This window comes from Enhydra lutris, unplaced genomic scaffold, assembly GCF_002288905.1.
Source record: "Enhydra lutris kenyoni isolate GAN:26980312 unplaced genomic scaffold, ASM228890v2 scaffoldscaffold19, whole genome shotgun sequence".
Classification (NCBI taxonomy): domain Eukaryota; kingdom Metazoa; phylum Chordata; class Mammalia; order Carnivora; family Mustelidae; genus Enhydra; species Enhydra lutris.
Genome location: NW_019154103.1, coordinates 13,153,241 through 13,180,919, shown reverse-complemented (window position 1 = coordinate 13,180,919; position 27,679 = coordinate 13,153,241). Strand labels below are relative to the sequence as shown.

Below are 27,679 nucleotides of genomic sequence, written 5' to 3'. Positions count from 1 at the left end.
TGAATGCCTACCCATTGAAAGTTGGTGATGACATCATGAGTGAATTTTTTTTTTCTAGTGACTTACAGGCCGATTCTGTCATTATATTTACTATAGTTAATGTTCTTTAATCATTTGCTATTCATTTAATTGTCAGTACCAACTTAGAAGTAAAAGGTAGGGCATACTCCTTTTAAAGCTTGCCAAACTAGTGTTTTAAATGTGTTGAATAGAGTAAGTTTGGAGAAAGATGAAAACAGTCACTACTTTTCACTTCATTTTGATACCCTTAAATAATGGAGAAAAGTTTCTTGGAAATTAATTTTAAATGTGCATGCTAACTCATTTAACTTGTATTAACATAGATGTTATCCTTTGGTGATTTGTACAGGATTATGAGATTAGATGTCTTAAGTTTAAACATGTGGTCTTGAATGTTTAAATGCCAGAATGGGGCACCTCGATGGCTCAGTGGGTTAAAGCCTCTGCCTTCGGCTCAGGTCATGATCCCAGGGTCCTGGGATGGAGCCCTGCATTGGGCTCTCTGCTCAGCAGGGAGTCTGCTTCTCCCTCTCTCTCTGCCTGCTGCTCTGCCTACTTGTGATCTCTATCAAAAAATAAGTAAAATCTTAAAAAAAAAAAAAAAAAGCCAGAATAGTATGTATTTTATTAGTAAACTCATGTTTTTTTAAGGTATAATTTTCAGAATGTATAGAAAGGTTTCCACCACTGTCGTCAAATTTAAATTTATTCTTTGTTAAACTTGTTTTGTTTGTTTGTTTTATACAGGGTGTGATAGGTATACAGCTGGTCGTTACCATGGTGATGGCCAGTGTCATGCAGAAGATTATACCTCACTATTCTCTTGCCCGATGGCTACTCTGTAATGGCAGGTAAGGCAAAGATAGGCTGATTGTGTCATATTCAAATCTCAGGCTGATTGACTTCCCAGAAGTCAGTTCAATTAAGTATGAATTCCTATTTTTTTAAAAACATGACAAAAGGAACGTTATGAGAAGAATTTAGCTTCCTTCTTTTTCTTACTTGAGATATTGATATTTTATTTTTTTAGTATAAAGGTAATTGGATCATGGTGAAGAATTCACTCCTCCCTCCTGTCCACTTTTGTCCATGGCCAATGAAAATACCAAATAACTTTTCTGTAGTTACCTTCTTAAAACATTGGCCAACAAGAGGATGAGACTATAAATTGAAGTGTTTAAGTATTTTCACTGTTGCTGGAAAAATGACTGAGAGTATGTGTTCTACTATTGGTGACTCAGTTGAGAGTTTATTATAAGAATTAGGGGTTCTTTGTTCTACTGCAAAGAATTTTAAACTTTAACTTGACAAGGAGAGAGCAAAGTTACTTTTTATGGTTTTAATTATGTGTACTGCACTATAAGCTTACTACTTACTATTCCCAGTCCTTCCACAAAGGAGCTCAGTTTCCTTGCTGATATTTGTACAATAAAATAATAAAATTGAAAGTAAAGATGTTGAATTTAGGGGCTATGACATAAATGCAGGAAAATTGCATATAGAACTGCTTGTCAAAATCCTGTGCAATTATGAAAGGGAAGTTACAGTTTTGGTACCATGTCTATAGTTTTATTCTGATTATTCATCCCAGTAAATAATCAAATTCTGTTTACTAATTTGTAGGTCCATTTTCTTTTGTTTAGACCTTTCGGACTTAGAAAACAATGGATAGCTCTTATTCTCCTAATGATTTCACACACTGCAAGACAAATAATAAGCCTTTATTATTAGTTCAAGGCCATTCTATCCACAAAGCTTAAATTTCCGTTAGAATTTGTTTTTTAGTTTAATATTCTTTATGCTTCATACTTTTTTCATATTGTTTAAATATAGAAAAATATTATTTGGACTGCTTAAATTTTTTTGACCACACACACACACACACACACACACACGGAGAGAGAACAGCTGCTTAAAAACATGTTTTATTAGCAAAGTAAATAATGACTAAAGTTTCAGTGAAGGTGAAATCCTCTATCAAGAGTTATTTATTAGAGAAAAATCAGTCACCTGCAACTAGTTTTTAACTGTGTACTCCTATGCCCTATATGTAGTCTTGTTTACTTTTTTGATGATCAAATAAATCATGAAAAGATAAATATCAGCCAGGCAAATTATCATACATTCTAAATAAATGGAATCTGAATTAATGAACTAGATTAAAAATATGTTAAGGTCATAACTTGTTTTCTACCGAGAATTTCATGTTTATATAAAGACTCTATGATGAGTCTCCAGTGAGACTTCCAGATCTCTTACTGGCTCTAAAGATCTGGGCAGACTTGTTTCAATTTCCATGTTCTTACATTATCTGCTTTCCATTTGTTTATAAAACCTACATTTACCAGTAAAAACTAAAACTTCAGAGATTGAAAACTGAATTCTTTTCTCTTTGTTAATATTGGAATTACTTATTATAATTAAAATCTTTACTTTTTTGATAAGACTGTTTAATAAATATGCATACTACTAATTTGAGGGGGGAGTTCAGCCCAAAATATAAACATGAATTTGGTAATTTTTTGTGATACTGATTTGCTTTTGTGAACAGATTAACTTTAGTGTTAATTAGTGCTGTTTCTAATTCCAAATCAGGTCCTAGTGATAGCAATCAGAATTTTTTAGTAATAGTTAACTTTTCTGCCATAATTAATTTCATTTCCTGTTTTGTTTTGTGTTTTTAAGATCATCTGTCTGTTTTTAATGTTAATCCTGAAATTTTTAGGTCATGAAGTCAAATTGCTAAATGTTGTTGCCAACCTGTTAAATATGATCATTGATTTTATCCTTTTGGCATAATTATTATATCACCCTTTTATGTTATGAAATTATACTGTTTTAATATTAATAAAATGTAAAATGCCTTCTAAATTGCTCATGTAAAAATATTGATCAGAAATGACTATTTGCGTTTTAAATCATATGATGCTGTTGAGTTTAAGAAAGAGAAAGATCTGAGGGCATTCTTTATCGTCTGTAAAATGTCTAAAGGAATTAGGGGATGAGGCTCATGGCTTGGGAGTGACTATATTGAATGGAACTATTGAATAGGACTATTCAAGTGAATAGATGTGTAGATTCCATGATAGCTTAATCATGAGTATGACAGAAGAGACATGTTTTTAGGTTCTGTTTCTATTGTCCTAATATTTGTTCCACTAGTGTCATATCTTCATATTGTAAATAAATATTTTTCTTAAAATACGGCTTGTCTTTTTGTGTCATAAATTTATGTCCATATCTCTCATCAGTCTGTGTCTTTTTGGAATGGAAAGTTTAAAGTGCCATTGGATTTTTATTATGCTTACTTAATGAGTAAGCCTCCCGCCATTTACTTGAAGAAGTCATACCTTGAAGTTACAGTTTTGCTTTTATATTAGCAGCTTGTTGATTTATTATTTATTTTTTTTTAAAGATTTTATTTATTTATTTGATAGAGACACAGTGAGAAAGGGAATACAAGCAGAGGGAGTGGGAGAGGGGGAAGCAGGCTCCCCACTGAGCGGGGAGCCCAGTGCAGGGCTGGATCCCAGGACCCTGGAATCATGACCTGAGCCGAAGGCAAATGCCCAGTGACTGAGCCATCCAGGCACCCCAGCAGCTTGTTGATTTTTAATATAAAAAAATTAACTAGTTTCCTAGCTCTTGTTAAATAATAGATATTGCTGTTAGTGTTGTATATCTCTAGTTTTTTCTTTTTTTTAAACTAGTTGTTAACCTGGCTTAGTTAATATTGCTTTTACACTTTTACAAAACTTAATAGTGATAAAAATTTTTATGTCTGTTATCCCATTTGGATCTTGGTACACTAAACTAGGTAGGAGAGGGCATGTGTTTGGGATATGTTAAGGCCTCAGAAATCTCAGTGTCTGAACTTAGTTTCTCATTCCATTTGCCTAGGTGGGAATCATGGTCAGATGGGAGATTCAGGAAGGGATTGGGCAGCTCTCCAGGTAGATTCTTCATGAAATGATATTTTAAGGATTCAGCTGTTCTTAAAGTGGTGACTGAGGGAGTCTACGCTTTTTCAGACTTGTTGGCTCTTTTGTTCTTCCTGCTACCTTGGAATCTTGTGTTATAGATGCTGTGTCACTTGTCAGCTAAAGGAAGTAGACTGTGGATCTTTGAGGTGATTCAAGGGGCCAAGCTTAGAAATCGATCTATCAGTTCTGCCTACATTGCAGACACTGGGGCCCTGTGACTCCAGGCCAAAGTGCAAGGGAATCTGGGAATACAGTTGTCATTGTACCTAGCGAGTAAAAGTAAGATTGGTGTCTGGTCCTTCTCTGCTGCAAGTGATGTGTTTATAGATGAAAAAACAAGTTTTAACTTTACTCGTATTCATGAGTAAATGAAACAGATCTAGGCTTCTTATCATGAAGTTCAGTTCACAGTATAGTATTTATTTAACGTATGGCTGCTCATCAACTCTAGAACAGAGTTTGGAATTTGGTGGTGGTGAACTTTTCTATCATTACTGTGATTTCTTTTGGCAGTTAACAGAGTAATTTATTTAAGATTTTTTTTTTTTTTCTACCTTCTGTTCCTAGTGGTACTTAGCCATGTATAAACTGTCCTTCAGGTTATATGTAGTTGGTATATGATTTGTCTTTGCTTAGTGTATTCTGGCTTTTCTATGACTGTGTAGCCACCTTTTATTTTGAATGAAAAGGCACCTCAACATTGAATTTAATGACCACAGATGTGATTAGTGTGAAGTAGAGTTTAAAAAATATCATCTGTTCAAATTATACCTCTCACCTCACTATTTGAAATTAAAGTTATACCACATTACTAAATAATAAATATTTTGTATTCCATTCTTCCAGTTTTCTTTACTAGAAAAATATTTTTCTTCTCAAAAAGGTTCTTAGTTCTCCTTTTTTATATGCCTTTTTATGTGACTGTCAGATTTTGTTGACGGGATTCTGCTTTAACAAGAACTTAGGTAACAAAATCTCCTCTTCTGTAACCTGTGAGCATCTGTTACTAACGTTGAAAAGCAACTGTGAGGAGTCTACTGCTCTCACTATTCCATTCCCCCCTCTTTCCCCAAAGGGAGGAAAAACCATGGGAAGTTGGTTTCTTTGTACCTTTAGTGTAAACTGCTGTCCCTAACATAAAGAACACTTCTAACAATTGCTCAGATCATCCAGAGATGTTTTTTTTATCATGTCCTGCATACCACTGTATAGTAGCCAAAGAATTCTCTACTTTCTATTGTAATTAAAGTTCCTTTTTGTTTTGAAGTTTGCTTGGCCCCTCTTTTCATGGAGAGGTAAGTGATAGGTTACATTCTTTGTACATTTGAATAGTGGGTTTTGCATGAGGAAGTAGGATTTTGCTTTTTTTTTCCCCCCTCTGTACTAGCTTCTTTGCTGACCTGCTTTCCATCTCATTGATTGTTTAGCTTAAACCTGCATTCTTCTTTACCCCTTTATCTCCCGAGGCTCTCACTTTGATCTGCTACTTCTTATCATATGTTCCTCACTAGAAACATGTTATGGTTGGATTTATTCTGATTTTGTCTCATACTATATTGAGTAAATGGCGTGCAACACTTTCATATTCAGTTGCTCTAATTCTTTTTGCCTGTCTCTTTTGCATGTTGCCTGATCCAAGAATCTGCAAGTTCCCTTTGGTGAGAGAAACCTACTATTCAAATGCACAGTAGGTGGGACCTAAGACCCAAGGGAAAGTTTAAATTGTCAGCTACCACCCTTATGGAATGCCTGAGTTCTTGCTCTCCTTGCCTTTAGTCCTCGTAACTTCCATCTAGTTCCAGAATGCCGTGCTGTTCTAGTAAAGTTTCCAGTAAATAACGAGAGTGTGTATATATAGTGATATTTTAGTTATTTGTGCTGAAAGCTTTTCTAGGTTTTAAGTGGTTTTTTTTCCTCTAATTTTTTTTCACTTGTTACAATTACTGAGACTTAGAATGAAGACTGAGAGTATCTGTAGTTCATTGAACACTACTACATCAAAAAACTCATGATGTACTATATGCTAGCTAGCTGAACATAATAAAAAAGTAAAAAATAAAAAAAAAATAATAAAAAAGGAAGTATCTATAGTGACGTGTGTTTTGAAATAGTTTTGTATAATTATTTATGTATTAAGATCTTTTTAACTTGCTCTCAGTACTAAGCTTTTCTCTATTCATGTTTAGATTACCATTGTAAATTTCTGAAATTTTTACTTTTGAAAAATTTTAAAGTGGTTTGCTTTAAATGACATTGCTTTTTAATTTTTTTTTTTTTTGAAGAGTCTGGGTCAATGCATTCTGTATTTTCTGATACCTATATTTTCAGTGCTATTGAACTTTAGTAAGAAAAGTTATAGTCTGATGGTATTTTATGTAAGAGGCTTATATAAGAAAAGTAGTAAAAAATTATTTCAGTGATTTAGTGAAGTGGAACACCAGGTTGGCTTTATTATCTGAGACACTGCTGACAACTTGAACATAGGTGAACAAAGCCACTGAATAGCCAGGTTACATGTCATAAAATACCCTGATATTAATGCATTTAACTTAAATGTAAGAAGTTCAGTTTTTTAGTGATATCCTCTTAATACTTTTTATTTTAAAGTTTTTTTTTCTCTATTTCAAACAATATATGCCTGTGATATAGAAAAAGATAATAAATTGATGAGAAGGAAAAATAAGAGGTAATGAACTATATTCTCATCAGCTAAAGATAATCACTGTGTAGATTTTGTTGTATTTCCTTCTAATCTTTTCTGTTCATAGGTTCTTGTCATGGTTGTAATGATACTGTATGTGCAATTTTGTAACACTAACACAAAACATGTTTCTCTAATTGTATTTTTGTAACCATTCTTATTAACTGCTACATAGAATCTAAAGCTAATTAGCTTTCATATGTCTTCCAAGCCCATATTAGAAAGGCATGGTGCAGCAGTTATAAGCACATTGCAAGTTATTTTGCTAAAATAGACATACCAACTAATAGCAAAAGAAAAGGCTAAAAACTGAGACCAGAGCTTAAAGTGTCTAGAACATGGGAAGCACATGGTATGGAATCCAGCTATGTATGAATCACTGTCTGTTAAGGAAAACTGTGCAACTGTACTTCTAAGTTTTACTTTGGACTTTCAGACCTTAGCTATTCCATGCTGCCTGCCAGTCTTTGTCTCCTCCACTTCTCAGGCAGCTTTCAACTCTAAATCTTTCTCCTCAAATACTGTGTATGCCTGCCTCAGGCTCAGCTCTTGAAACCAGAGCCCCACAATCATTTTCTCACCACTAAACCCACAGCCCTAGTTAATGTGCAACCCATCTTTATTTAAAAAAAAAAAAGTTTGTAAATTTTAATTTTGACTTGAGGAGGTGGTGTCCTGTCTCTCAGGGCCCAGTTACTGCATTCGTGCACTATACCTCTTTTCCTCTAACTTTCACGTACTGCTTCCTTTCTTCCTTGTCATTAATTGCTTCACTTCCTTTGGATTATTCCTGTTAGCACACACCCACATGCACATAATTTTTTTTTAAAGATCTCTTATTAAAAGTAACAATATATAAAGAAGAGTCATAGGCCTGCCTCCTTTCTGCCTTAAAACACGAAGCCCCTTCCATGTCCATTTCTTAGTTTTGGCCTATTTCCCTTTTTTCTGTTACAGCAATGTTTGTCACATGAATTGTCTTCATGAACTCTACTTTTCACTTCCCTTTTTTTTTGAAGATTTTATTTATTTGAGATAGAGCAAGCACAAGTTGGGGTGGGAGGCAGAGGGAGAGGGAGAAGCAGGCTGTCCACTGAGCAGGGAGCTTGATGCAGGACTTGATCCCAGGACCCTGGGATCATGACCTGAGCTAAAGGCAGCTGCTTAACCAACAAAGCCGCCCAGGTGCCCCTACTTTTCACTTTCTTATTAACTATTAGACTTCTGCCATGTTTTATTTTCCCCTTAGGTGATCTTATTGATTCCATAAATACCACAATTACCTAATGACCCTAAGTTATCTCTGAGCTCTAGATTCCAATAAATAGTTGTCCTCTTGATGTTTTCACATGATGTCTCATAGATACTTAACAACTCAGCATATTTAAATTCGTGGTTCTTCCTATTCTGCTCCATCTCAGAATATGTACTACCATCTTCCTCAAATCAAAAGGGTAGATTACCCTTCATTCTTTTTTTTCCCCACTTCCTCCTTTTAGTCCATTAGCAAGACCTGTTGACTCAATGTCCAAAATACATCTCTTTTTCTTGCCTGCTTCTGATTCACAGAGCAGCAAAAGAGATCTAAAAGGCAGATCAAGTTATTGCTCTCTCCTGTTTTGAGACCATTATTTTAGCATAAAATCTAAACTCCATACTGTGACAGAGGAGGCTTTGCATGATCTGTTACTTTTTATCTCTTCAGCCTCCCTCATACATTTCTCTTTGCATGTGCTACAGCTGCCTCTTTGGCCATTTGGTTACTGCAGTGTTCTGTGTTCTTTCATGCCTTTGTGCTTTTGGACATGCTCTTCTCTGCCTGGAATGCTGTTCCCCTCCATTCTTCTCATCCTTTAGGTTGCTGGGTAAATGTCATCTCAGAGGGATTTTCCTAACCTACAACTTAAGTCTTGTCTCTCTCATTTTCACCATTTGTTTGGTTCTTTTGTATAGTATCCAATTTTGTGTAGTATCCAAATTTGTGATTCTTTTTTTTTTTTGGTCATATTTTAGTTGGTTAAATTTTGTCCCAGCTAGAATATAAGTATCAAGAAAGCAGGGACTTTGGCTTTATTGTATGTGATTAAATTTCCATTGCCCAGCAGAGTACTTGGCTCTAAGGAACTCCGTAAGTGTGTGACGAATGAATGGATGGATGAATGCATCGTACATGAGTAGCAGACGAGAAGTGGCCCTAAGAGCACCCAGCATCCTTAGGTTCCAGCTTTGAACAGTAATTATTACTGATGTAGATGACCTGAGTTGCCCAATAAAAAGTATAATAAGTGCAATCCATTTTAGAAAAATGGATTTACAAAAGTGAGATTAAACAAGTTTGATTGTATTTTAAAAGAAAATGAGTCCTAAAAAATGAAGAATCTTAAAATTCTCATTATCATAGTGTTCTAAAAGTAACTTAAGTTTTCCTATACTAAGAGTTCTTTCATTGATTAGCAATAATTAGTAATTTCTCAGAGCTAAATGACTAATTTTAGTCTTTGTGAGTTATTGCATAATTGGTCTTCTAAATGTTATGCACTCAATCTTTTTATTCATGGATTCTGTATTTGCGATCTGCGTACTTGCTGAAGTTCATTTGTAACCCCCAAATTCATACTTGTGCTTTCAAGGTCATTCAAAGACATATCCAGAGTGGCAAAAAATTTGAGTGGCCCAGTGCCCATGTTCCCAGCTGAGGCCTTGTTTCACCTTTCATATCGTAAACAAATGGGCTTTTCATGGTCTGTTTAGTATCATGTTGTTCACGTTTTAGCTTTTTGTTGATTTCACCGTTTAAAATGGCCTCCAAGCATAGTGCTGAAGGGCTTTCTAGTGTTCCTAAGCACAAGAAGGCTTTGCCTTATTGAGAAAATTTGCTAGCAATACTCACAGAACTCAGGAAAATACTATATTTAAGATTACAGTTGTTATAAGTAAGCTTTATTTAGGCATGAGTTATAGTGCTGTTTGGCTGTGAATTAAATGTTTAATGAATCAACAGTATATATTAAATAAGGTGTCTTTAAACATAAACACACATAAAACAAGGTTTTGTAATGATTGATGAAAATGTTGTGACCAGAGGCTTGCAGGAACCTAACCCTGTATTTCCCCTAGGAGCAATGTTCAGTGTTCGCGGCGACTTTATAGAACATAACTACCGCGAATAACAAGAATCGACTGTAAGTTAAAATTCTGGACTTAAATGGAAATTTCAGGAAGTGCCTCTTCACCCATGTTAATTACAGTTTAGAGACTTTTTGGTTGTGATATTTTATTTTAAAGCCTTTCAACTATGAGGAGAACTGAATTCATTTTGGTTCGGTGATCCTTTTTGAGCACTTACTATATGCCAGTAACTGTACTAGTTTTGAAGCATACAGAAACAAATCATAAAATCTTTCCTCCCAAGAATCTTTCAGTTAGGGGAATATTTCATTTTAATCCAACTGGTCTGATACCAACTGCAGTTTAATTTTGACACTACCTGGAGTTAACATAGACTCCATTGGTTAAAGACAGAGTTCTCTGTAATAATGCCAAGGCTTCAGATGCCAGCTGCAAGTTCTTGGAATCCCCAGGCCACCCATACTTCTGAAAACTGGCTACTGGCTATAAATTGGGGCATTTCTATGACACCTCTCATGTTCAGTAATTTCCTAGAACAACTAGAACTCAAGAAAGTTCTATACTTATGATTACAGTTTTGTTATAAAGATGATAGAGGAATAGGTTTGGGAAGAAGTGCAGTTTCCATGGCCTCTCTGTGAAGTCAGGGCATGTCACCATCCAAGCACATTAGTGTTTTGGCCAGCAAGGATGCTCCTCAGAGCTTCATTGCCATGAGATTTTACGGAATTTCATTACATAGGTATGATTTTAAATAACTAGATGTGTGATTGAACTTAATCTCTAGCCCCCATCTCCTGCAGATCAGGTGTCTAAACATCCCAACTCTAATCACATGTTGCTATTTCTGGTGACCAGCTACCATTCTGAAGCTATCTGGAGGCCCACTAGGAGCTCCCTTGTTAACATAATAAAGACACCCCCCTCTCACTCAGGAAATTCCAAAGGCTTTTAAAGCTCTTTTCCAAGAACTGGGGATAATTACCAGATATTTCTTTTTTATACTACAGGACAACTTGCCTTACAAATAGTAGAAGGTAAATTAGATGTTTGCCAGATAGAAGCATAGATGTTTATAAGCAGATAGAAGAATATGTGCAGAAACATCAAGGATGGACCAATTTATGGAATAAGATGTTATTTAGTTAGCTAGAATGTCATGTTTAAAAAGGTAGTTGTTGAAGATGGGTCCGGTAAGGTAGGTAGTCTGATCATGAAAGTCTGTGGAAACAGGTCACAAATCCTATGCATATTTGGGCCTTACAATGTGTGTTCTAACTTCAGTGGAAAATTTCAAACGTGCAAAGAGTAGACAATAATACAGTGAATATATAATGAAAATAATGATCTATGTACCTATCACAATTAACACCTGGTGGTCAACTTGTTTCATCTGTGTTCCTCTTCATCTCTCCTCTACCCAACATATTATTTTGTAGCAAATATTATTTCATTCATAGATATTTCTGTGTATATCTTTATGTGAGCTTTTAAAAATAACTATAATCCTATTTTTACAGCTAAAAGTTTTTAACAGTAATTTCCTAACATCATCAGATATCCAGTCATTATGCAAATTGCCAATTTTCAAAAAGAGCAGATCAGTTGCTAGCATTTTTTAATTGAGATATTTTATTTTAAAAATTTAGATTTTGTAATTGAAAAATTGGAAGTTTAGCAATACTAGGGATATGTTTCTCCTTTATAAAAACAGGGCCTTGATCAAAGTCTTTGCCTAGCTGTCTCCTCACTCCTTTACCTTGTGAAGACTCTTGGAAAGGATTCCAACAGGTGCTTACCTTGATAAGATTTGCATTATGGAAAGATAACTAAAGTTGGGATCAGAATGCATTTGTTGGGGGGGGGAATGTATTTAGGAGAGTGTGCAGGGAAGACAAGGACTACGGTTAAAAAACAGAATTAATGATAATATGTGGAGAGGGCACATTGAGAATTAAACTTGAATATCAAGTTTAGGTAGTTGGTAGATAGGAAATTCAGGTGAGACAGGAAATTGAAAATGAGCAGGTGGGTGCTTAGGAGGGAATAAGTGATTTGTTTGAGTGTTTTGACGGTGTGGTGGAGGTAAATACACCCAGTTAATTGGAGCCCTAACTTTAAGGGTTTTATAAATACGATTTACTCTTATTTTTGTATACATAAAGTTTGAGAATTCTCCAACTAAATTAAAGGAGGGGAGGACAGAAAGGAAAGCAAAGACTACTTTTATTTTGAGGACATTCAGAGAACTCTTTTTAAGACAACTCTCAATTCCTTCTGTGTAAATGAAGGATGGGTGGAGAATTCTAATGTGTTCGTTGCCAGCTTTCCTGCAGAGTTCAGTCCATTTACTTTTAACAGTAGGCCTGTATAGCCTTAATATATATTAATAATTGTCAGTTATAAGAAATATACTTATAAACAGCATTGCAGGGTCTGGCATCTAGTAAGTGCTTGGTAAGTGCTAGATTTGAATCAAAAGCCTTTTAAGGCAAAAGCAGTAGTATCTTAATTCAGATTAGAGTTTTTCACCTGATATTTCCCTTCAGTGTCTTCACAAATAGGAAACTCAATAAATATTTGTACAATAAATGAATAATTCTGGTGATCTTAATTCCTTTATTTAAAAAGATTCTTTTTTTCTTAGTTTGAGATGGTATCAACATCCTACAGAAGAAGAATTAAGAATTCTTGCAGGGAAGCAGCAAAAAGGGAAAAGCAGAAAAGATAGGTAAGTTACATTGTTGAGCTTATAAAGTTTTAAGTATTTGACACAATTAATGTAAATCTATCTTGTACATTGGTTAAAGGAACTTTTACTGAAAACGCTATGAGCGTTTGATAAATTTGAGATTAAAACCCATGATCTAAAATAGTTTTGAATTACCTTTTAAGAAAACCCAGTATTTAGTAATTTAATATATGAGCACAGAAGTGATTATTTTACTTAAGAATGGTTAATTTTATTCTTTGTATATAAATTATGAAAACAGTATAGCCATCATATTAGAACTTGGTGGGGGTTGACTGGGGAGAAAACCAGAGCTCATCTTTTTACCCTGTAACTCATTTACCTGTTGATTTGGGTTCTTTCCCAGGTTTTGCTGTTATTCAGTATTATGAGATTGGGCAAATTTATGTGCTTTTGACTTCTTTTTATTTTTTCAAATAGAAAGGGTAGACAGAGTAATTTTGTAGGTACCATTCACTTGCTGCAAATTATATTGGCATTTAAACCTTTATGAAGAGAACTGCCTGCTAATAAACCTCACTGAATAGACCACAGCAGTCTTATCTGTTGAAATGGAAGGACCAAACAGTAATTTTGAAGGATCTTTCCAGCTTTAAAATTTTTATCTCTATTTGAATTGAATTCTCAAGTAAAGTACATGATAATTAGCCTCTCTATATGGGCCTTAGTGTCCTTAGCTGGGGAGGACTTCTTAGGACCCGAAACTATGATTCTGATGTATTACAAAATGTCAGTGACAAAAAATATTCACCAAATTTCTCATGTGTATCATAAAAATGATATTAACCTGGGCTAATACATTTGTAAGTGCTAAATTTTTTTTTTAATTTTAAACATTTTTCAAACATGATTCTTTGGCATGAAATTGGAAATTTTAAAAAGACTTTTCTGATCTTGCTACCATTCTCTTTTACACTTATCATTGCCAATATACCTTGAAGATCATTGGAATATTAAATGTAAGCTCTCCTTCTGTTTTTATTTAGAAAAGGCTTTACATGTACAAAAAGATGCCAAAATGGCACTGTCTTATTCCTGGTAGCAGTAATTACTGTTTGGTTTATTGACATAAATTAATATTTTTACTGAGGTTTTTCCAGAATAAATGAAAATTGTTTCTTGGTATTGTGATTAATGCTTTTGAAACTTAGTTTATTACTTTCTATATATATGTGATTGTCTTTTAAAAATTAAGTTAAGGAATGATACATGTGCACCTAAAGAACTCTTTTATTTCCTTCATTCGTGATTCAGTAAAAGCAACTCCAGATGAGCCTTTCACCTTACTGAATTTCTTACACACATAAATCTTAATATATTTCTTCAACTCTGACTTGTTTATAGCTACAGGTCTCTTTATACGTATGTGTGGACATAGATAATTTCAAAGAGAAATGCGTTTTGTTTCAAAGGCTTTTGTTCTTGCACCTAAGAAATAGTTAAATTGTTTTGAAGTGAAATACTAGAAAAGATGCCAGTTCCTTGCCTTTGCTTTCTTCAGTGAATTTCATGTCACAGAGGAGCCACTTTATCCTCTTTAAGGTATTCTGAGGTTTTCTTCCATATGTTTAAATATTGCATCATAATGGTGTTTCTTTAATTTTTTATTTGCTTTTACTCTTGTACCTAAAGGAGAAGACGTTAGTTGTCTTTAAATCTACACAGGAGAGTCGGAGAAATAGGGTGAAGTGCTAAACTAATAATTAAGATTTTGTCACTAATTTAGGTAACTATTTTCCTTGGTAATCTGCATACTCACATAATAATTTACATCCACATTTTGTAGTCTTCCCTTTAAAAACTACCTTTGACTGTTGTACCTCCTTTTTGATGAAATATTAAAAATTCTGCTTCTTTTATACTGTGAAATTTAACACCCCATTTTTGATTAGTTGATACAAGCGCTTGGATAACAGTATAGGTAACTTGCTTTTTGTGTCACTTGTCTGATTTTTATAGGAAATATAATGGTCACATTGAAAGTAAGCCACTGACCATTCCAAAGGATATTGATCTCCATCTAGAAACAAAGTCAGTTACAGAAGTGGATACTTTAGGTAAGGGAAATCTTGGTAAAGTGTTCTGTAAATCTCAGTTTTCTACTATGCTAGTGAAAGTACTTTCATTTTATCTATTTTTTGTTTGGTTTTTAATCATTAAGTCCATTTTATGGAATATGAAATCTTTTTTAGAACTTAGAAGCTCAAAATGACTTCATTTGAATTGAATTTCTTTTTCAATTCACTTAACCTGTACTAAGAATTATTTTTCCCATTTTTTCAGAAAGGCTGACTTACATGTTTGTTATGCACTTTCTGTTTTATGTCGAGATCGCAGTGACTTTTCAGTATTTTGAATTCTAGACTTATTGCCATAAGTGCCATTCTGTTCCTTTTATGGTGTGGCTTGCACAAATGCTTTTGGGTGTTTGTTTTTAATTACCTGAACTTTTATGCTCATGCTTAGTAGACAGGAAAGTGGCTTTAGAGCAATGATCTGGATTAGGAATCAGAAAACTTGATTCAAGATTTACTTTTGCCCATGGGATATTTCTGATAAGTTATGTGTTTTTTTTCTCCCCCCTGTATATCAATGTTTGTAATTGTATAATAACTATAATGATTTTATATTTAAAATAAAATTTATATGAAATTATTTGGATCCTGTAAGGGAATGGCATCTAAGATGATACTATACTATCAAACCTGACTGTCCCTCAGAATCCCTTGAGCAGCTCTTTAAAAAGAAAGATTTTTTCATATCTACCCCTGGAGATCCAGTAAATCTAGAGTGGGTTCTGGGAACTTATATTTTTTAAAATGCTCTTAGTGGTTCTGACTTTGGACCAGGTTTGAGAACTAATGATTTACCTGATAAGTGAGGAATAAAAATAACATGTTAAAAAAATAATTTTGGTAATGTATAAATATCATATGTAATTTGGCCCTTCTTGTGTTAAATCATAACCACCCTGAAAAACCTTAGTAGCTTCATGTAACATCTCATATAGAATTATTTAGTGATACAAAATGGCTTCAGGATATTTGAAAGTTGATTCTATATTTAACAAAGATTTTTACGTGTGTATTCTATACGTGCACACACACACACATATATTTTTTAATATGTTCTATATAATATAAAAAGGGTGTCCTAGAATCCAAAAAGGTCAGTGAGGAACAGTATAATATTATTAAGACTGTTAAGACTGGTTTTGTCATCCTCTTTTTTCTTTTTAACTATTTTTCACGCAAAATCTAAAACATTTAAAAGCACTTTGACTTTTTGACTAGTTGTCACATTGGTTTTATTAATCTTTTATGTGTGCTTGCATGTATAAAATGTTCATAGACATGTAAATACAAGAATATATACACATTCTCCCTGATTTCTAGTATAGATTTTTTCATTCTTACTAGTACCTCATGTTAAATGAATAATTATCAGCTTATTAACTTTAATAATAGCTTAAATTTGAGTATTTATCAGGCATTGTTTTAAGTGCTTTACTTTAATTAGCCTTCTTCCAGTTTTATGAGGTATGTAACTTTTATTGACCTTTTTTTATTCCCCCTTGAACTCATTGAATTCATATAGTTCAATAACTTGGTGCGGGTTGTACGCCAAATGTGTTAGAGCCAGTTAGTGAGAACTAGGCTATTTTAGTGAACTTAAAAAGATTAAAATTAAGGCCTTATCACAAAGCTTCTTCAATATTTTGTTTCATTAATACAGTTTTGAAACTAATTGCAAATGGTAGTAGTTTAATAACTGGCCACATAATTTCAAGAGCAGAGTAAAATGGGGAGATGTTTTATATATGTTTCTGTAATCATTTGTGAATGCATGCTGTGTATGTGTGTTTAGGTAAAAGTAGAGGGTTTTCTCCTTGAATTTAATAAGGTACACTCATGAGCTTAAGGCAAACTACTAGGTTTGATGAGTTTTCTTTAGTTTCCAATAGCCTAATAAAAGGCACATAGATAATTATATTATTGAATACAAAAAGAATATAATACTTGGGTAAAATACGTAGCCAAGATTATATATAATTTGTACTTTTGTTGAATGTATATATATTACTGGTATCCCAATAAGTATCTTGAAAGTCTGTCTTAATTTGTATTAGCTATCTGTTATAAGAACCTCTAAAAGTGCATAAAAATAGAAAACTACTTGAAATGTCACTTGCATGTTTGCTGTGAGTGAATTTCCTGGAGGAAGCCTCTGAATGTGGGCAGCACAAATTGGAACACTTGCTTCAGTTCTTAATAAAAATTGAAAGCTTTTAGAGAAATGGATGTCTGTCTACCCAACTAGATATTTGTCTGTCTGTTCTTCCCATTTCCCTGTCTTCCTTCTGAGAAGTCATTGATTCCAGATTTTAGATTTTAGGGTGATTTTAGAGGAGAAGTGAGGTGGCTAGAGGTTAAGAGTCCTTCAGCTACTTCAGGATAAATCTTTCAGACTGCTATCCATAAGCTAATATATTTATCAGGAATAAAAGAAAAAAAATCCTAACACAGTTAAAATAACTAGATGCAAATTAAAAATTTACCCAGTCATAAAAGGATTTGCAATTTTTGTTATAAAGATATGAGTTGTTTTAATATTTTAAATGTCTTACTTTGAGTGGTGTTTTATTTTCAAAATACTTTTTCTATAAATGCATGATTTTAAGTTATCCTCAGATACTTCATTTTGCAACTAAAATTTTTCCACAGCAATGTAGATCATTTTATTATGGAAACATAGGAATTGATGTTTATGTATGTGACTTACTCCCACATTTTCAGGAGGTCTTCTGCCAAATGATGCTGACGCTTTGGACTGCACTCAGGCAGAAGTAAACCAGAATATCTGAGATGAAAAGAGAGAATCTGATTTACTATCGGAGAACGCTAATTTTAATGTAAACCCTCTGTTGGAAGGGCTATCGTTTTTATAGAAGGCATTTCATCGACTTTTCTTGCAGGAACACAAGCAAGAATAAAGAGTATATGTATTGGTTATTTCAATCTGCATTAACTCAAAAAATTATTAATCTTCCTTTAATGCATGCAGTTAATAACTATAGCAAAGCTTAACTCTCTTACTTCACAGAAATGAAAAATGTAAATAAACTTAACTTTGTACACCAATTTATACCTTCATGTTAAAGTATCATACTTTAGGATCTTAAAAAAAAAGTCTCGAGGGGCACCTGACTTCAGCTGAGGTCATGATCCTAGGGTCCAACCCCTGTCTGCTGCCTGCTCAGTGGGGAGTCTGCTTTTCCCTCTCTCCTTGCCCCTCCCCCTTGCTCATTCTCTTTCTCTCTCCTTCTCTGTCTGTCTGTCTGTCTCTCTCCCACAAATAAATAAATAAGTAAAATCTTTTTAAAAATTAAAAAATATATTTAAAAGAGGGGTGCCTGGGTGGCTCAGTTGGTTAAGCGTCCAACTCTTGGTTTCTCATGATCTCAGGGTCACAAGATTGAGCCTCCCACCAGGCTCTGTGGTCAGTGCAGAATCTACTGGAGATTATCTCCCTCTCCCTCTGTTCCTCCCTCTGCTCCTGCTTTCTCTCTGTCTGAAATAGTAAATAAAATCTTTAAAAAAATTTTTTAAACCCTGATTTTTTAATTTCTGTAAAAAACAGCTAATCAGCTAAGAAAATACCAGCTCATTTTGTAATCATATATTTTTAAAAACAGTTTAAATAGTTTTTGGTAATCATTCCAGGTCTTAAGAAATTATTTAATTTGTGAGGTATTAAAATTTAATTTTGAGTGTCAACATTCTCTGTCTGTTTCCTGCATTTTTAGATTCTCATATTTGCAAACCTTACATTGCATATCAACAAATGAAAAAGTTTAGCATGGCTAAAGTTAATTATAGTTAAATCCTCCTAAAGTATTTATTTATGAAAGTTTAAGTAAACTTTTTTTTTTGACCTTTATTTTTCAGCATTGCATTATTTTCCAGAATACCAGTGGCTGGTGGATTTCACAGTGGCTGCTACAGTTGTGTATCTAGTAACTGAAGTCTACTACAATTTTATGAAGCCCACACAGGAAATGAATATCAGCTTAGTCTGGTGCCTGCTTGTTTTATCTTTCGCAATGTATCCTTCAGAACATCATTAATAATAATACATAAGTTTGTGCTCCTTTTGTAGCTAATACAAATAGATCTCATCTCTGATTTGAAAAAAAAATTGGGGTAGAAAATTTTTCTTTGTTGAAATCCTCTTTATTTAATAGAAAAAACTTGACAAGTAGAGGTAAATAGTTTAAAAAGTGAAATACAAGAAAAGATGCCAGTTCCTTGCCTTCGCTTTCTTATGTGAGTTTCATGTCACAGAGGAGCCACTTTCTCCTGTTTTAGGTATTCTGAGATTTTCTTCCATATGTTTAAATATGGTGATATTTAAATGATGTTGCTTATGGTGATAACGGTGTTTCTTGAATCTTAGATTATTGCACTTTTCTCCCCCTTCCTTTTCCTTTCTTCAGTTCCTCCAGAATAGTAAGGAAACAACTGTTTCACCAAATCAGTAGTCAGTTTTAGTGATACCTGTGAAAATATTATTTATAGTAAGCATTACAGTGTTTTACCACCTTCCTTGAACAATTTTTTATTCTTGTATGTAGATGCTAAATTTCTTTACAGAATTCTAAACCTCAGTAGTTCAAACACATCATTTCTTTTTTGTTTTCCCTTGGAAATATCCTCCTGGAGCTCTCAATTCTGTAAACTTAACTGCATAGCTGTTAACCTGGGATTTTCTTTACTGTCTTCCTAAGAATTCCTTGTGCCTCTTTTTGGATCACATCATCTGCTTGTCTTTGGTTGACTGACCTTTGGCAGAGTACTTTCCCCTATAGTGCCCTGGAAAGGGGTGTTACAGTTTTTAATTTTGAAATCTGCATGCCTGAAGTTATTTTTTCCTCATACTCAGTTGATAGTTTGGCTCAGTACAAATTCTAAGAAAGAGTTTTTCCTGAAAGTTTTGAAGGTTCTCGAGAAAACTCGATGCCTTCCTGCCTTTGGCATATGCCTCCCTTTCCCCTACGTGCACCCTCTAAATGCTTTTTCTCTTTTGGTATTCTGAAGTTTTCATCATTAATTGGGTTAAATTCTAGGTTTAGCTTTTAAATCTGGGGACTCATCCTTTTTTACTTGGCAGATTTTTTTCCTTACTTTTATTAAAATTAAACATTACCTCCTCCATTTCTGCCTCTCCAGAGATAGCTCCTTTTTGTTTGATATTTACATGAGTATTTCCACGTGGGTACAAAGCTCCTACTTGATTTTAGTTTTCGGCTTTAACTGATACTGTTTCTGTGTAAATGAGGACTTGGCACATACGTGTGGCTTGTCATCTATCACTAATCATTTCCCATTCACCTTGCCTTCTAAATAAAGTAATGTCATTTTTTAGAGGAATTTTCCTGCTTTTTTTCTTCTCACTCATTTTATTTATGTACTTAAAAACAGTTTTTTTTTTATACTGTCATTTTGGTATGGAGGGAGAGACCAGAAGTCAGTGGATGTGCTCAATCTGCACTTTTTTCCGGAAGTTTTATACTGACTCTGTGATAAAATTCTGTTTCCTGTCATCTTTTTCAGGGACTCTTTGTAATAACTTATTCTTCCTTTGAATGGTTCTTTAATATTATCTCCCTTTTCCCATTTATTTTATTTTCTTGATTTTTCTCTTAATTTTCTCTTAACCCTTTTGCTGAATTTTTTTATATCAACTTTTAAAAAAAATTTTGAAGACTTTGATGTTCTATTTCCGTATCATTCTTGTGTCATGGATGTGTAACATCTTTTTAGTTCTAAGGATATTAGTATCTTTTAAGTTTTAATTTATGCCTAGTGTTGTTTATTTTCTGAGTATACCTCCCCCCTGCCTTTTTAATCGTTGTCATGTTAGAGATTGGTCTTAAAATGTTGAATGACCTTTGATTATCTTTATATTCAAGAAAAGGGCAGTTAAAAATCAGAAGTTTTGTACAAGTGGCTGGAACTTGTTACTTGGTGGCCTTTTTTGCAGATTGACTGAGTGGGGACTTTATATTACCCTGGGAGACCTCTTAATATCAGTGTCTGCAGGTTGTTGGGTTGTCATTTTCTCTAACAAGAATTGTCCATTCTCTCATCTTTGGGGTATAAATCTGACAGCCAGAGTTATAGGCACTGACTGGGGAAGAAGGCTCAGATATTTAATGTAGAGGCATTAATTTAAATGCATATCTGTGACCCCCCCAGTGCCTCTTGTTTTCATGTCTTCATTGTCACCCTAAGTTTTGCCTGGTGCTTCCAAGCCAGATCTTCGCTGATGTAATATCTTCAGATAGTATTTCTTCTGGGTTCTGCCAGTATTGGGGAAGGGCCATCACCTAATACATATGATTAGGCAAGAAAAGCTCTGGCAAGTCTGATTACTGCTAATATAGTCATTCAGCCTATCATCCTGTTTTCATTCGTCCTGCAACTTCTCCTTCAAAGGTCCCTGCTGTCTCCATTTTCTGAATTTTCCAGAGCTTGTGAATGAGTTGGCTTTCTTTGTACTTTGTACCCTTTGTTGACCCCAGCGTAACAGAGAAAGTGGAAGCCTAAATCAGTTACTGCTTGTTCATCTGTTTAGACTGTCTTCCAAACTTTTGTTGACATTGCTTTTCTAGCAACTGTCATCTTTTCCTCTTCTTTGTTTCTGATGGCTTTTAGTTTCTTTGCTATATGGTTTAGTCAGATTTCGGAAGTAAGCAGAATAAATGCATATCCTACATCTTTTACATTCAACTAGAGACTGCTGAACTGTCTTTTAAAAATAGAAATGGATACTATTTTGAATATATGATAGGATTTGACATTCAACGTCACTATGCTCCTTGTTGACTCTTTGGATTGATTTAGGTGTAATGTAGGCCAGAAGAGCCAGAACAAAGTCTTCAAGAGTTGACATCTTCACCAGGTGTATATTCTGCTGGATAGAAATACTGATCATATGTGTCAGTTGAGAAACATCCCCAGGTATCTTGTACTATACTAATCTCAAGAGGAGATAAAGTTGATAAGCAATTAGAATATTACTTTTTAATTCTGTAGTGTTAATGTTAAATATGTAAAAATACTATGCAGTCAGAATAAAGACCCAGCCGTAGACGTCAAGTTACATAAACACACTAAAAATATCTTAACTTGATAATTAGCACTAGCTGACTACTTTTTTTTTTTCATACTTTGAAATATTTCTCTGAAATACTGCTTATTTTGGGATATTCTTCATTTTCATCATGGTTGATGGCAGGATATTAAAATGGTATTTGTGGTATTTATGTAGAAATGCATACTTGATATCCAGTTTTATTTAATGTTCTAAAACCCTTAATACCTATTTACCAGAGAAATTAGAAAAATGTACCTCTTAAGAGCTACTCAGATTATTGTTTATGTGAATAAATTTCATCTTTCATTTCATTCAGTAATGCCTAATAATGCGAGAGCAAAGGTCCCACACAGTGTTCTGCACTGAACTGGCTCTGCTTAGTTTTAAGTAGTGCACTTGTGAAATGCTCCAGACAATAGCTTCTCTGCGGGAATCTGGTAGCTGGCTGTCTCGCCATCCTAGAGAAGACAGAAAGTGCTGAAGGGCTTTAGAATCCAAGCTATTTTCTGCCAACTTTAACCCTGCACAAAGGGGATAGGGAAGAAGAAGGAAAGGAGAATTGTGTGTATGTTTAGGTATGTGATTTTCCTTCGATCTTGTAGCATGTGAGAAAATGACCTACTGCCTTCAGTGGTATGCAGGAATCCAGAATTCAATGCGAGCTATCCAGATTTAACATCAGGGAGGAGTCTGTTTATAGCCCATCTTTTATTTTAGTTATAACATATCTGGTTTGCCTTTCACACCGTATGAACAGTGTGTAACTGCAGTGACCCCTGTCTGGCTTCTCTTTATTTTCTTATTGTATGTGCCTACTTATTAGTCAAACACATGTCTCCATTGATTACATAGGACAATAGTTCCACTTAATTCCAGAGTCACACATACATCAGTTGATTCAGAAATTCTCTGCAGTTGTTACTGATAAAATGTCCTTTATTAAAGTGGTCCCAAATTTAGACATGTATAACTTAAACAATTGGTTCACTTAAAAGTGAGAAAGAAAACTGTTTCATTACATGGTCATTTTGGTTTTTTCTCCCCATCAGTTTTATTTGACATACTCATGTAGGACCACAATTATAACTTATACAGAAGCTTGAAAGTTGTAAAAGCCCAGGAATGAGGTTTTTTTAAAAATGTGTGACATTCAGCTCTTGAACCCTAGTACCTAATACTGGGCTGTCTCTTACCATCAGCTCTGCTTTCTGTTTCAACAGAGTCGTACATGCATCTCAGCTATCACACCTTCTGGCCTCACTCCTAAACCCAGGCTCATTCTCAGCTTTACTCCCTTGCCTATTTGTAATTCTAACCACCTCATTTGATCAAGAGTGTGTGTTCCAGGGCCATTTATGCTGAGTTACATGGTATGGGGAAGACAAAGGGTAAAGAAAGCCTTAGAGTAAGGATGGAACAGTTGTATTAATTGTCTTTCCTACATGATGACCCATGAAGTCTTAGAGGCACTAGAGAAATGTCTCCTGATTTTATAATATGAAATAATATCATTTTCATTTATGAACAAAGAAAAGCAAAAGGTAAAAATGATGCTTATAAAAAATTCAGTAATCCTTTGGTGGAAGTAAAACTTTTAAAAATTAAAATACTTTATAATCAATGGATTTTTTTTCAAAGAAACTTTTCTTATGAATAAGCTGTATCACACAGTAATATTGAGTCAATTACGTGAATTTGAGTGAGAAGAAAGCTGTTCTACAAAGCTTCTCAGTAGTCCTATTATATTTGGTTAAAGGACTGGATCATTAGTCACATTTCCACATTGCTTGTATTTTACAATGTGGATGGTTTAAGGTACAAAACCCTATTATGTATGTTTTTAAGGCTATGTTTTAAATTTTTAATTTGCCTTGGTTGTCAGACATGCAAATTTCATACAGTGCCAAAAGTTGGGAATGGTTTAAATGGAAATAAATTCTAAGGTTTTCTGTGTTAAATATTAAGTTCTATATGTAGATTTGTAAATTAAAGTGTGCAAATCAAATGCTACATTTGTTTGGTGTAGTAAATAGACAGCTATAGCAAACCATCACAACTTGGTCACCTTTTCTAAATTCTTTAAGGGATTCTAAATTACTGTATTTGTATTTTATAAAACATTCTGCTTTATATCAGTAAGAAAAATGAAACACTAAACCCTGAAGTAAACTGCATCTTTAAGCCATCAAGAGTCTTGGTGAGAAAGGAACAGAGTAAAAGCTATTGAGTCTAAACCAAAGTACTTGGTTAAAAATTTGTACGTAGCATGGTATGTCAAAGATTGTTTCTTTTACAGACTTTTGGAGATCTTCTGTGATACCATTGTTGCCAGTTTATTTGCCTTTCAGGTCAGAAGCCCAGAGTTAAACAGAGAACTTACTTTGGGAGATAAAACCAGTATTTCTGGTTTATTAATTTATAATTGAGACTTTTTTTTCCCCTTTTGGCTAGGAAGTGATAATTTTCCTCCTACACCTAAAAGTTTAAGGATAATCTTCATTATTTTGCTTTATTTTAATCCAGATGACTAGTTAATAGTTTCTTGTTTGCTTGCTTATTTTTAAGTAAAACCTATATTTTATGCTCCCAAAAATCCATGACTGTTATTTCCTTCTACAATCTGGCTAGGTTGAGGAGAAATTCTAGACATACATAATAGTTTTGCTTTTGTTTTTTGGGGTTTTTTGTTTTTGTTTTTGTTTTTTTGCCTAATTCTGAGAGAAATTTAGGTTCTCTGTTTTCTCTTTAAAGTAATTGAACCTTCTTAAGAAAATATGAAAAGATATTTTAGTTTAAATTATTCAAGTTGGTTCTATTTTTTAAGTTGGAAGACAGACTCAAATCTTCTTAAAATGGATTTTGATATGTTGTAAGGATTAATGTACTTGTTAGTTTTCAGTGTATGTACTGTAGTAGATTCTTGATACAGATTTTAGGCTTTGCAGTGACGATGCAAAGTACAATGTGTTTTCAGTATTTTGGTTGCTTTTTCTTATATAAAAATAGATGTAAGAGGGTTAGCCATTTGAATAGAAGAAACCTTTTTATTGTCACAAAAACAAGACTATAATCTCTCATGGAGTAGAAAACTTTCAGTTTACATGAAAATGACTTAGTTGAGTGGAAACATGATATTTTAAAAGATACTACAAATTTTTTGAAAAAATTTTGAGAAACTTCTGGAAAACCTCTGTGTTTATTCTTAGGATAGTATCCTTTAGATTTGTGTATTGGCAACAAAATTCTTTCATAATGGGATCTCTTTCTATTTCCTTCCTTCTCAAAAAAAGCATTGATAAATATCTTTGAATAATTTCAAGATGTTAGGGTATAGAAGACATTTTCTTAATATGAGAATTGGGTCTTTAAAATAATGCAAGTACAAATTAAATTAAAACTGTCTTTATAAGTAGATGTTTTGTAGGTTGCTAACCTAGATCTGAGAGAAATTTGCCATTTTAGATCTAAAAATTAAGCCTACTCATCATTTAAAAGTTCTTTCTCCAGCTCAAAGGTAAATACATTTAAAATATTTCCTACTGATTAAATCTTTCCATTTGTCCTTGATTTTTCTTACATATTGAAATTTTGGTGTTTGCCTGTATAGTTGCTTAATTCCAGTTGTGAAAAATGTTGATATTACATTAGAACTTTCAAAATGTCAGCCATTTGGCAGAAAAAAATTTACCCTATCTCTAACATTCTTTTTAATTTAAGGGTTGAGATTTTGTTATCTAAAGTAAAATAAGTTAGCCTTTAAAGTATGTGGTCCATTCAGCTGGGACTGAGGGGTTAAAAAGGAAGAAAAATTATTAAAAGAAAATGACTATTTGCATCAGTAGTTTTGCATTTGCTGTTTTGAATATTTACTAATATATTCTTTATGAAAGTCTAATATATAGAATGATCTATGAAAATAATAGCAAGATAAAGGTAGTGGAAGAGTTTATTTAAAGTACTTGATCATTATTTCCATTAAATTATAAATCAGGAAATGTTTTGTCTTTAATGTTTTTTGCAATACACGTCTGTAAATATAGAAGCCTAATTTTTTTGGTATAATAATGTTATTTACATTATCAGGTTGTATTTATGTATGAAAGGATAAAAGTAAGTTTATCTTACTTGGAAGAAAGAACAGATTTAAAGGAACTAAGTTAGAGAAATTAATTTTGAAAGCCATTCCTATCATATTTCAGGTATAGTCTGTCACTTATTTTTCTATATGAATAATTTACGGTTCGTAAGCATATTCATGGGATTAGAGCATAAAAGGATTTTTCCTATTTCAAAATAATCTATTATATTTAGGTATTAGAGACGTTTGGTAAGTAGCTCAACAAAAACTTTGTTACTATCTTAGCTAGTATAGAGAGTGTCTGTAAGTGATCTCAAAATAGAGTTACCACAGTTACTGGTGAGGAACTCTAAATGGGGTACACACAATGTAGTTAATTTCACCTGTCTCAAAAAATAAGCCAGTTTTATATTCTGATACGTCAAATGCTAACAAAAGTCTGTCTTCATAGGAAGTTTTTCTTTAGTCTACTACTATATATACTATTTAACAAGTTTGGACTTATTATATATTAATTGAATAAAATACACATTGCTCCAAAAATTTGGTGAAACAAGCAGATGAGTTTTGAGTTGAAACATGGTGAAGAGTCTACAAAATAAAATCCCATGATAGACTTCAGTTGGTTCAGCAGATCTTTGCATAATTCTTTTGGCCAGGAATAAACTTTCAGGCACTGGGGTTATTGCTGGAAAATACACAGATACTGTTCTTTTTTCTTTCCTTTCTTTTTCTTTTCTTTCGTTCTTTCTTTCTTTCTTTTTAAGGTTTTATTTATTGACGGGGCACAGTGAGAGAGGGAACACAAGCAGGGGGAATGGGAGAGGGAGAAGCAGGCTTTGCGCCAAGCAGGGAGCCTGATGCGGGGCTCCATCCCAGCCCCTTGGGATCATGACCTGAGTTGAAGGCAGATGCTTAACCAACTGAGCCACCCAGGCTCCCCAGATATTTTTCTTTCGGAGAAAGAGTAGAACTCTTGGAAAAGCTGCCTGTTTACTTGTTTATAAAATAAGTTAAATATTTGTTATGTTCTCTTCTGGGTTGTGTATACATCAGGTTTTTGCCAGTGGATGATTAAATAGGATTGAAATCATAACAGTTTTATGATGGTAGTATTTCATGGCATTGAAGCATTTCTAACAGTTGGTTAATATTAATTACCATTAACATTTCACTATATTTTAATAGGATGTGGAAATAATTTCAGTGCATGAGATTGAAAAGGTGGTAAAGCAAACATACGTGCTTTATGCTGTGAATTCATAGTTATTTAGGTTCTTTTAAACTCCAGGACGCATTGTACCTTTTTTCTGGCATTGGTGGAGGGGTATGTTGTAGATCAAGACTTTATTAAAACCTAGTTTGAATTTCTTCATATGTTAATGTTTGTCAAACAATATGTACACATAGGTTATATAAACAAAAGTATTTAATATGTTGTCTTGAAAACCAAGTCCACTTCCTGATCCCCCTTGCCACTTCTGTTCATGTTTTAGCTGGTTATTTTGGCTTTTAAAGATCTTTGTGTTTCTAAATATAATGCTAGTACTACTAACTGTTAATTAACAGTTCTGATAGGTGAGGATTTTCCTTAAATTATGCCATCCTCTCTGCTTCCTCTCCTTTATGTTCTTTTTTTTTTTTTTTTTTTTTTTTTTAATGTCTGCAGTTCCCAGAGACAAACACTGAAGACGTAATGATCAGTTTGGATTTTTTTTTTTTTAAAGATTTTATTTATTTATTTGTCAGAGAGAGAGAGCGAGAGTGAGCACAGGCAGATAGAGTGGCAGGCAGAGGCAGAGGGAGAAGCAGGCTCCCTGCTGAGCAAGGAGCCCGATGTGGGACTCGATCCCAGA

General features: G+C 33.8%; 1 protein-coding gene across 2 annotated transcripts in view; it reads left to right on the top strand.

Moving 5' to 3' along the window:
- LOC111148397 (transmembrane protein 161B) overlaps positions 1-27,679 on the top strand; it is a 70,712-nt gene that overhangs the window by 21,466 nt on the left and 21,567 nt on the right. The window contains exons 2-5 of one of the 2 annotated variants that reach the window (XM_022504914.1): positions 769-872; positions 12,482-12,565; positions 14,546-14,643; positions 18,535-18,691. In XM_022504914.1, coding sequence (XP_022360622.1) covers positions 769-872; positions 12,482-12,565; positions 14,546-14,643; positions 18,535-18,691 — 443 coding nt within the window. Of the gene's footprint in view, positions 1-768; positions 873-12,481; positions 12,566-14,545; positions 14,644-18,534; positions 18,692-27,679 lie in introns of those variants that run through there. The other variant, XM_022504915.1, reaches the window with a different exon arrangement.